This window comes from Bombus pascuorum, chromosome 5 (genome assembly GCF_905332965.1).
Source record: "Bombus pascuorum chromosome 5, iyBomPasc1.1, whole genome shotgun sequence".
NCBI classification, from domain to species: Eukaryota; Metazoa; Arthropoda; class Insecta; order Hymenoptera; family Apidae; genus Bombus; species Bombus pascuorum.
Genome location: NC_083492.1, coordinates 7,806,203 through 7,816,281, shown reverse-complemented (window position 1 = coordinate 7,816,281; position 10,079 = coordinate 7,806,203). Strand labels below are relative to the sequence as shown.

The window sequence follows — 10,079 nt, the reverse complement described above, 5'->3', positions numbered from 1 at the left end:
CATTCGTGCCCGTTTCAACTCTCATTTACAATCGGCGACTCTTCTCGAAACCTGGTGGTCGCTCCGTTCGACGATTTCTTTCTAACCAATTTACGCCTCTATACTTCTATTGAAAATTCACCCCCACTTATATACACCAAAATATCGAATGAAATTGCGCTCGTATTTAATTCTTATACTTATGTTCATTTATATCTAATAAATAATTTCTATTCATATACAAATATTTCAACAGATATTAATTGTTCAAATTGCTAAATAAGATTACTATCTTACTGCGTGCTTATACCTACATTTAAAAAAAAGTCGCAATAGCAAAAAATATTAGGATGTAGTAAACAGAGAATAGACGAGTAATGTCTTTGCATAATATTGCACACTTATTTTTTTATCAATCCTCTTGCTGAAATTTCTAACAAGAAAGATAAAAATCAGTCATAAATAGTCATAATACAATTACCTGTTTTTATTCTGTTTCTATATAAAAGATATTTACTTTGGCGCAAGCGCATAGAATAATGTACTATACGTAAGAGATTTAGATGCGGTTGTCTTTCGTTGGTATATTCATTCTTAATTTTGTGTATTAAAAACCAAATAAAATGAAAAATTTGTTTAATTCACGTCGATTTTGGTCTTCTTTAAATGTAATTCGTTCAAGTTTTAACACTCAAATAATTCAACAATAATTATCCGCGATAAGAAACGTATTTAATACGATATTACTTTTTGTTACTAATCTGTATTAAAAATTGATTTCAAGGATAAAAATATCAATTAAAATTATTTAATTATATTTCCACAAATTAAAAGTAATTAAATGTTCTTCACTTTTACAACGATTATAACGATTTTAACTCTTCCGTACTTTAAAAAAAATGAAGATTGTAAAAATTCTTAAAAAAGTTTATGTGAAACAGATTCAATAAAAAATATTCAAAAAATGAACTCGACAAGTAAAGTGTATTTGTACAAATATTACGTGTATAAGTGACAAATAAATGATAGTAATGGCGCTATTGTAGTTTATTGCGGATGATAAGCATTACGTAGTGTAATGTTAATTAAAAAATAAGTTAAGCCAATATGAATGATAGAAATTCCGATAAGAGTAATATTGTAAATGTAAAATATAAATCGACTAATGGTATTTGATTATATTAGTATTAAAAATTATGTGTGTATTCTTATCGCATACGTGTGTCGCTATGTACATATGACTACGTGGTATTTCAATCCTACGTGGCAATATTCATCAGTAATGATTGTTTTCTACCTTTGCTCGTATCGATATATAGGCATGAGGTATATCTTTCATTAATATTCTTTTCATTTCTGCGAAAAAAAATGTATTTGTGTATAACAAATACTTTGCAAAGGCATAATTAAATTTTTAGTACATTTTGTTTTCAATTACACTTTTATACATTTTATTATATTATTAGTCAATTAGTGAATAAAGATATATTACAAATACAGTTTTTTTTAATCAAACTGGATATGTTTCATTTAAATATTTATCTTCATATATAATTCTGAATCTGTATACAATTAAAGAATATATACATTTTTAATCTTCAGTTTTAATCTTTTCAGAATAAAATCTGCTTCCAAATGTGTTTTACTATGAACACATTTTAATTAGGATTATTAATGAGTGATGCAACATAAAAGAAAGAAGCTAGGAACAATGAGAGCTGTAATACTTGTTGGTGGCTATGGAACCAGATTGAGACCCCTTACATTAAGTCGGCCAAAACCATTGGTTGAATTTGCTAATAAACCAATGCTTTTACATCAAATAGAAGCTCTGGTATGTTGCAATATTTCTGTGATATTTTAACTTTTTATAAATTGATTGCAAAATTACATTTAGGTAGCGACAAATGTGACAGAGGTAATACTAGCAGTCTCTTATCGTGCAGAAGAGATGGAAAGAGATTTGAGCGAAGAAGTTAAAAAGTTAGGAGTACATTTGATCTTTTCACATGAACCAGAACCACTTGGCACTGCAGGCCCTCTCGCGCTGGTACATGATCTGTTGTGTGCAGGAGATGAGCCATTCTTTGTTTTAAATTCTGATATCATTTGTGATTTTCCATTTATGCAACTTTTGGAGTTTCATAAAAATCATGGTAGAGAGGGTACCATAATCGTAACTAAAGTAGAAGAACCATCAAAATATGGTGTAGTAGTCTATGAAGATGATGGAAAAATAAAAAGCTTTGTAGAAAAGCCACAGGAATTTATTTCCAATAAAATTAATGCAGGTATTATATTTTTAACACTGAATTCAGATATATTAGTTACTTAATGTTTGGTAGTATTAATTACTGTAATCTTATAGGCATGTACATTTTTAATCCAAGTGTCTTAAAAAGAATAGAATTGAAACCTACAAGTATAGAAAAAGAAATTTTCCCGCATATGGCTCGGGATGGAGAATTATATGCAATGGAACTAACAGGATTTTGGATGGATGTTGGACAACCAAAAGATTTTCTCAAAGGTATGAGCATGTACCTGACGTCTCTAAGACAAAAATCTCCAGAAAAATTATATTCTGGTCCAGGAGTAGTAGGAAATGTGTTAATAGATGAAACAGCAAAGATTGGGAAAGATTGTAGGATAGGACCAAATGTTACAATTGGCCCTGGTGTTATTTTATCTGATGGCTGTTGCATTAAAAGAAGCACTATTCTTAAAGCAGCTGTAATAAAAGAGCACACATGGTTGGATGGGTAAATGTTAAAGCAATTTATAATGTATATAGATAGTGTATTTGTGTGTGCTTATAATGCAAAGTGATGTCATTATAGGTGCATTGTTGGCTGGAGAAGCGTTGTCGGACGTTGGGTGCGAATGGAAGGTAATACAGTACTTGGTGAAGATGTAATTGTTAAGGATGAATTATATATCAATGGGGGTCAAGTTTTACCTCACAAGAACATTTCCAGTTCTGTACCGGAACCGCAAGTAATCATGTGACCAAGAACAGTACTTTAAAAATACACATTGAGTATAATGAACGACCAAACTACGAAACATTTTATAAATAAAATTTTTACTAGCTTTTTTAATTACATATAAATTGATGTTTAGTATATATTTGTTTGTATCGTTTTTATATTTACAATTTAAATGAGCTTTACCGGTAGTCCTCGTACTACTATTGCAGCCGCGGTCATATATTGAGAACAGATGTCTTTAGATTTTGCTATTGCTCTTAACATTTCAGATTCTGTAGACACATTTTGGGAGCTTTTACAATTTTTTAGAAATTCTAATTATCAAAAATTAAGAAAAAAATAAATTATAAAATCATAAACTTAAAAAATAAAAAAATTAAAAAGATACTTTATAATTTTTTATACTAACTTAATGTACCCGCACACCACATATTAATATCAACATCAGTCCATGGTCTATTTAATGGAGATGGAATCCAATTACTAATGAAATTCGTTGTCATTTTATCAGTATCAGCATCCGTAACTTCCCACAACATACCGAGCACACAAGGGCTAAGAATATAATATAAAATACCAAGTAATACATAAATAACTAAAATTATAAAAAAATTTATTTTTACCTGCTAGCTATTAAATACTGATTTGGGACTCCATATGGTGGGTAACGTCCTCCTACTGTAAGTAATTTTACACTACTACAACCAAATAATAAAACAATTGATCTTACTCTGAGTCTTTCTATGCGTTCTCCTGGCAAGTATTGTATTCCATTGCCATGACCATTATACCTATGAAAAATAATAAATTATGAAAGTTAAAGAGATAAGATAATATTTAAAATAAACATTACATTAATATATCACGGTTAACAAGTGCATCTTCAAAAATTCCTTCTTGTGGTTCAACATTATACCAACTTTTCCAATCTGGTAACCAATATTCAATGAACAACTTCATACGTTTTTCCATTTTAGCTAAGTTACCAGAAGGATTGACTATACATGTACCCATATCATTTTTTGCATAAATTATTTTACAGCCATTCTCCATTGTACTTTCATGTTCTTTAAATAAAGCATATGCAATGTGCAGTGATGGAAAACGAGTAACAGGATGACATTTTAAAATTTCCATAGATTCAAAAGGTATATAATCCATATGCTGTAAAATGTTATATAACATATGCCAAATCACAAACTTTGTTGTACATTTTACAATGGGCATGCTCCAAACTTACTTCATCAATGACTAAAATTAATGTTTTCCTAATGGCATTTTTTAATTCTTCTATACAAGGTAGTTTCCCAAATATGGACAGTATTATGTTATCTGCCAGCTTATTATAATCAGGAAGTATATATTTTACCGCACGTGCTATTTCTTCTCTTGTGAGAAAGCATGCTGATAATGCTACTTTTCTTAACAACCACTTAGATCTTTTTGTTATCTTTTTTCTATAATGCATAATACAATTAAATACATGTATTTCAAAAAATTGTTTAATTATTAATTTATTCTTTACTTACGAATTTTTGTTATCAGATATTAGTTTGTCAATCATTTGTACAGTAGCTGCTACTATGTCATGTTTGTTTATTGGATCTGCTATAAATAAGATTCTCCACTCTCGTAACCATGTATACTCTAATGCTTGGATAGCAGTCTACATATATGTAGGCACAGATATATACATATATATAGATAAAAGTTATTAAATTTACCAAAATTATGTTTATTATATAAATACCTTCATACTAATATTTTGCCTTTCTCTCATTTTCCAATATAATTCATTATTCGCATAAGTAGCTTCTAATTCTGACCTATTATTAGAAAGTAATTTCTGAATTTCATAACAGATATCGTACGAAGAATCTAACTTTGGTTTTGGTAATGTTATACAGAAGGGTTCTGTTTCTTTGGTCCCTGTTGGCAATATGGTAATATGCATTTCATGCATTGCATGTGGTTTAATTCCATTATGTTTAAATATATCTCCTGGAGACCTATACTGTCCAGTGATTTGAATCATATACCATTCTATATAAAAAAGAAAGATTTATAGCAGCTTTAATACGTTCAATAATATTTAAATATTTTATTTTCTTACCTTTGGGCAGATCAAAAAGTTTTGCCTTCAAATTATCAACTCTATTCGTGTCATTTATATTAAATCCAACATAAGAAGCTTTAAGTCCAGAAGATTGTTGTGTATTTAAAATCGATTCACGCATTTCTGTCTTCACACTTCTATGCAATATTTGTTGACGAAGTATCACTGCATGTGACTCAATTAAATGAAATATAGCTTCAAACTCATTACCAATCTACAAACAGTATTTATAACTTTATCAAGGAATACTTAGTTCTATATTGTTTAGGTGACTTTGTTAAATTGTTAATCAATAATTACTTAATCTTTATATTATTAAATAATTATATTCATTCTATTCATAATTATATATAAAATCAATATAATACCTTTAAATAACAAAGTGCCAACATTTTGTTGAGATTTGCATATTCGACACTTCCTATGTTACATTGTACCTCTGTGAATAATTTTTCGATATTCCTTTTCACATCTTCTATGAAATTAGTTTCTTTAATATCCGATGTTGTTTCACACTTGTCATCATTTAAATGACATTCATGTAAAATTTGAAAAATTTCGTCCATGTTAATACACATAAATCACTTTAAACATAATAACTTCTTTACCTTTTAGCGCTTTATGGCATTAGTTGTAAGTTTTAACTGTTATTTCAAACGATTCGAATTCAAATATGACTAACGACGAGAATACTAACTTATGTGTATGTATATATATATACGTATACATATTAGGTTAGGGAAGAATAATATCCTTTTATCAATTATTTATAATTTTTATGTACTCTTTTTCAGAATAATTTTACATTTTGGATTCCCATCCTGTATATTTAAGAAAATATATGTTTAAATAAAATATTTCATGTTCCAAAGGATCCGAAATAAACATGAATATACATAAGCAAGACATATCAGCAAGATTCAGATATTATATGGCATTTGAAAAGCCATAATTCGTGTAATATATATAAATTTTATTTATAAATTATATTTTTACATAAATTATATATAAATATATAAAACTTATATTACTATTATGCTCCTATTCTTTTATTATATTTGTACCAATCGTACAAAATTGATGTAAATGCATAATGCCAAAATACATGAATTTTGTTACACTTTCATCACATTATATTAATTTTTATAATTTTATGATACATATTTTATAATTACATGATTCAGATAAATTAATATAATAATTAAGTCTGTAGATTTTTTTAATATCTACATATGTGAACATACTCGCACGCAAGATATATTTCGTTTTCTTCTTATTATAGAAGCTTATGCATGTGTACGTAATACTTTCGTATTTTACTGTTATAAAATTTATATAAGAATGTCGATAATTTTTATAGCTAAATTTTATCATTAAATCACAGAATACATTCTCATGATAGTTTAAAGACTCTTAACAAGAACAGTATTGTAAAAAGGTACAAAAGCAGTACATATTGCATTTTGTTATTCCAATACACACGGTCCTTCTAATGACAGCCCCATTACGTGATTTAAATTTTCTCCCGCATAAGATAATAGAGGAGATATTTCTACATCATTTGCTACAGATGTAGCTCCAGCATTTATCAGCCACTTTTTATGTATTTTAAGTACATCATTTCGCGCGGTACTTGGACAATCTTGGCCAACGGAATCCGCATTTTTTAGAGGACTAAAATCTTCTTCACGAATTCCCTCCCAAACTGATAATTGTTTCGCGAATTCGAACACATCAAATACGAATTTCTCGATTTTAAAGCCGTTCGGAGATTTGGGTTCAATTCGATTTCCATTTTCGTCGATATACGGAATTTTTTTTTTAGCAGCATGAAGTTCCATTTCCTTTTCGTGATTTATAGCAACATCATATAGAAAATCTACGGTGAAATAGTGATTACATATATTTGCTGCATTATATATTAATTGTCCGTCATCCGAACGCAATTCAGCAGTCTCTTTTGAAATTTCACTATACTCTACAACTTTGTAGATACCATCGACCTACAATAAAGATGATAAAAAGTAATTAAATAAAATTGATGTCATAAATGATTGAAATATCTTATAAACGTACTTTACACACAACTCCTACTGACTCATTCGGAGAAGATTTTTCTATAACTTTAACTCCACAATCAGTGTATGAAGATAAGCAGTATCCTATAAAAATGGGATCTGCCACTTTTATCAAGATATTATCAACTGAATGAACATGAACACTGTGAATTCCATGCTGTTTCATATCTTCTAATATTCCTTGCACTTTTAGAGCTCGATACAATCCTCCATTTCCATCTGGTGCCTTCGAAATTTTATATTTTTTATCCAAAATGATTTTTCCATCCAGTGTAAAACATGGAAGCATACCTTGTTTAAAGGCTTTAACATTCTTTTCTTTCAGATCAAAATAGTTATGTTTTTGTAGAAAAGATACAGTTGTTTCATGAGTAGCTTCACTAGTTAATATGTACCTAGAAATAAAGGCAACTATTAGTTTATTTAAAGTACAAACTTTCACATATTATAAATTATTTGATTCATATGAAACAAACATATGTACCATTTAATTTCTCCATCTTTCCCACATTCTTTTTTTGCCATATTTTGTAAACGAAGTATTTTTTCTGCCTGCAGTTGGAAGAGAGATTTTCCAGAAGGTAGACCCACATTGTACATACCCTTAGGATAAGATACACCTAGCCTAGTGCCCTGGCCACCAGCCATTAACAATACAGCTACTTTTCCATCTGCTATCTCTTGCAGTCCTAATTTTTCATATACTCTTAATTGCTCTTTATCTGTGATTTTCAATGACGCAATATTTTCTTTAGGAATCGGAGTCACTTTGTCATCCAACATATTTTGCATACTACTCGATGCATGTACTGCATTGACAAAGTATGATGTTACATCTGCCAGGTCTAATTCAGATATATCTTGATAAAGATTCTCTCTCTCTTTATCTGACAATTGGTCCCAAAATTTTAACAGATGTTCCTGATTGCATTCTATCAGCTTTTTCTTAAGAGACTCCATGTTCACGAGGTTCACTTCTTCGTTTGACAGCCGCGTATGCACTAAGAGCAGCTGATATCAATCGCGTTATTTGAAATACTCTTATCAATAACAGTAGATAAATTGAAAGATAGCTGTTTGCACTGTATCTCTCTGTCCGAACCTGACCTTAAGTAAATAGATGAAAATAAATGGACAACGAGTCGAGCAACAGGTATTTGACCGCGACCTGTAACCTATCCCAACTCATAGGTAAAGCGGGATACGCCTTTACTTTCACGATTCCACGTAGCACGTTCAGCTCGATTTCTCTTATCGGCCCCTCTCGCCCTTCCAGCTTCTCCAACTATTCCCCTTTCCTTTTCCAGCATATTTTGTTTCCACGGACGAATGCCGACCGTGAAAGATCATACTCTTTTTTTTTATATTTTTTTAACCGGTCAAGAATCGACCGAACGCTCGGAGACCGTAACCTTTTCGTATGGCACGCTGGTACACTGGTACCGAGTACCGACTACCGAGTCTTATGTTAACTAACGTGTTGTAGAACACACGTGATTAACGTGATTTACGTGAATACAACTGAAAGTTCTTTAAAGAATCTTGATACGAAGTATGTTAATAAAACAAACGTTTATTTTAGTAAAATTAATTTATTATTTCTGTACCATTCTTTCCAAATAGAGATAGTGGATATTATAGTTCTTTCCTACTGTCCATATTAAGTATGTTTTATTACTACCATACTTACTATTATACATATACCCATAACTATATCTATATGTATATATACTGAATAAATGACTATTTAATTCGTAATTTGTAATATATTTAACTCAATTTTTATACTTTAGTCACTCTAGTATTAAATTAATATTTGATTAAAGTTAATTTTCTATTTTCTATATTTGCCTACGTATGTACATATATGCAGATAATGGAGAACAAAAATAGGAGTATGTTCTTATATTGCAAAATAATTCTCACTGAGCAGTGAAAGTATTAAAAGAACTGAAAATTCGTAGATCTATGAAAAAAAATTTTTGATTGGAATTCATGAATACAAAATGGAAATGAAAGAAAAATATGAAGGAAAGATAAGGAAGGATTATAATCACTTCTGATGATTAGAGTTTATGGAAAATTTTAATTAATATAATTACATTATACGCAAAAGTATATTGTGGAATGTATACAATCTATAAAAATGTGTAAAATATCCAAAGCAACATGTTTATTATGATATTTAGAAAATGAAATAAATCTCTAGTTATGTTCATAAAAATTCAAGTTTGCATAAATATCCGTTGTCGATTAGTGATTATATTGAATTATTGAATGATATTCGATCCTGAAATTTTTTTGCTTATTAAAAGATATGTATATATGTAATATTGATTAATATCGAACTATAAAAATATATACATTTTTTATATCTTAATTATTTATTTATTTATTCATTTATTCGGCACAACATTTTCTTATGAAATTAAAAAGAAATTCGCGAGCTGAAAGATAATGAATAAAAAAAATGTAACGGAAATTTATCGTGACATGTGAAATTTTTTGTTGTTAGTCTATTATCGGTGTGCGCATGCGTACATAAAAATTGAAAATACTTGAATTGTTTAAAAGTGCACCGAGTTATGTAAAAATATATCAAAACATATATTAACATACGGATTCCTAGGATTTTTACGATTTACTAGTAACACATGTATTTTCATCACAGACGAGTATACAGACGAGTATACAGACGAGTAGTATTAAGCAATGATTTTCATATTATTTGCAACAGTCGGTAATTTAAGGATAAACAATTTATATAATGAAGAAAGGAGAATATATACATGTATTACATTTTTAACCACTTTGGATTATTTCAGTAAGCACTCAAAAGGTTAATAAAAGTACCAAATTATGTTCAGTATACTATGAATATAAAAGTGTACGGATAAATGAAGTTTCGATAAGTCT

The 10,079-nt window shown here is 29.2% G+C and overlaps 3 protein-coding genes across 3 annotated transcripts; 1 reads left to right on the top strand and 2 right to left on the bottom strand.

The window, feature by feature from the left end:
• Window positions 1-536: 536 nt before the first annotated feature.
• Window positions 537-3,356, top strand: LOC132907202 (mannose-1-phosphate guanyltransferase beta). The gene is made up of 5 exons (XM_060960058.1): window positions 537-1,305; window positions 1,597-1,813; window positions 1,877-2,270; window positions 2,348-2,741; window positions 2,820-3,356. Exons 2-5 carry the CDS (start codon window positions 1,661-1,663, stop codon window positions 2,986-2,988), a joined length of 1,110 nt encoding a protein of 369 aa, XP_060816041.1. The 5' UTR covers window positions 537-1,305; window positions 1,597-1,660; the 3' UTR covers window positions 2,989-3,356.
• Window positions 3,048-5,853, bottom strand: LOC132907190 (separin). The gene is made up of 9 exons (XM_060960037.1): window positions 5,454-5,853; window positions 5,083-5,299; window positions 4,720-5,012; window positions 4,499-4,635; window positions 4,210-4,426; window positions 3,823-4,133; window positions 3,593-3,760; window positions 3,379-3,524; window positions 3,048-3,283 (listed from the first exon to the last, which is right to left on the bottom strand). The coding sequence occupies exons 1-9, from the start codon at window positions 5,661-5,663 to the stop codon at window positions 3,138-3,140; spliced, it is 1,845 nt and encodes a 614-aa protein (XP_060816020.1). The 5' UTR covers window positions 5,664-5,853; the 3' UTR covers window positions 3,048-3,137.
• A 190-nt stretch (window positions 5,854-6,043) lies between these two features.
• Window positions 6,044-8,844, bottom strand: LOC132907197 (UDP-N-acetylhexosamine pyrophosphorylase). The gene is made up of 3 exons (XM_060960051.1): window positions 7,648-8,844; window positions 7,162-7,558; window positions 6,044-7,088 (listed from the first exon to the last, which is right to left on the bottom strand). The coding sequence occupies exons 1-3, from the start codon at window positions 8,121-8,123 to the stop codon at window positions 6,552-6,554; spliced, it is 1,410 nt and encodes a 469-aa protein (XP_060816034.1). The 5' UTR covers window positions 8,124-8,844; the 3' UTR covers window positions 6,044-6,551.
• Between the last annotated feature and the right edge of the window lie 1,235 nt (window positions 8,845-10,079).

Excerpts from the sequence above, each read along its gene's own strand:
- LOC132907190 (XM_060960037.1), bottom strand. The coding sequence starts at position 5,663 with ATGTGTATTAACATGGACGAAATTTTTCAAATTTTACATGAATGTCAT. Across the intron at positions 3,761-3,822 it reads GTTAACCGTGATATATTAAT|GTATAATGGTCATGGCAATG; the intron begins GTAATGTTTATT and ends TATTTTTCATAG. Across the intron at positions 3,525-3,592 it reads CAGTATTTAATAGCTAGCAG|CCCTTGTGTGCTCGGTATGT; the intron begins GTAAAAATAAAT and ends TTATATTCTTAG.
- LOC132907197 (XM_060960051.1), bottom strand. The coding sequence starts at position 8,123 with ATGGAGTCTCTTAAGAAAAAGCTGATAGAATGCAATCAGGAACATCTG. Across the intron at positions 7,559-7,647 it reads AAAGATGGAGAAATTAAATG|GTACATATTAACTAGTGAAG; the intron begins GTACATATGTTT and ends CTTTATTTCTAG. Across the intron at positions 7,089-7,161 it reads CAGTAGGAGTTGTGTGTAAA|GTCGATGGTATCTACAAAGT; the intron begins GTACGTTTATAA and ends TCTTTATTGTAG.
- LOC132907202 (XM_060960058.1), top strand. The coding sequence starts at position 1,661 with ATGCAACATAAAAGAAAGAAGCTAGGAACAATGAGAGCTGTAATACTT. Across the intron at positions 1,814-1,876 it reads TACATCAAATAGAAGCTCTG|GTAGCGACAAATGTGACAGA; the intron begins GTATGTTGCAAT and ends AATTACATTTAG. Across the intron at positions 2,271-2,347 it reads TTCCAATAAAATTAATGCAG|GCATGTACATTTTTAATCCA; the intron begins GTATTATATTTT and ends GTAATCTTATAG.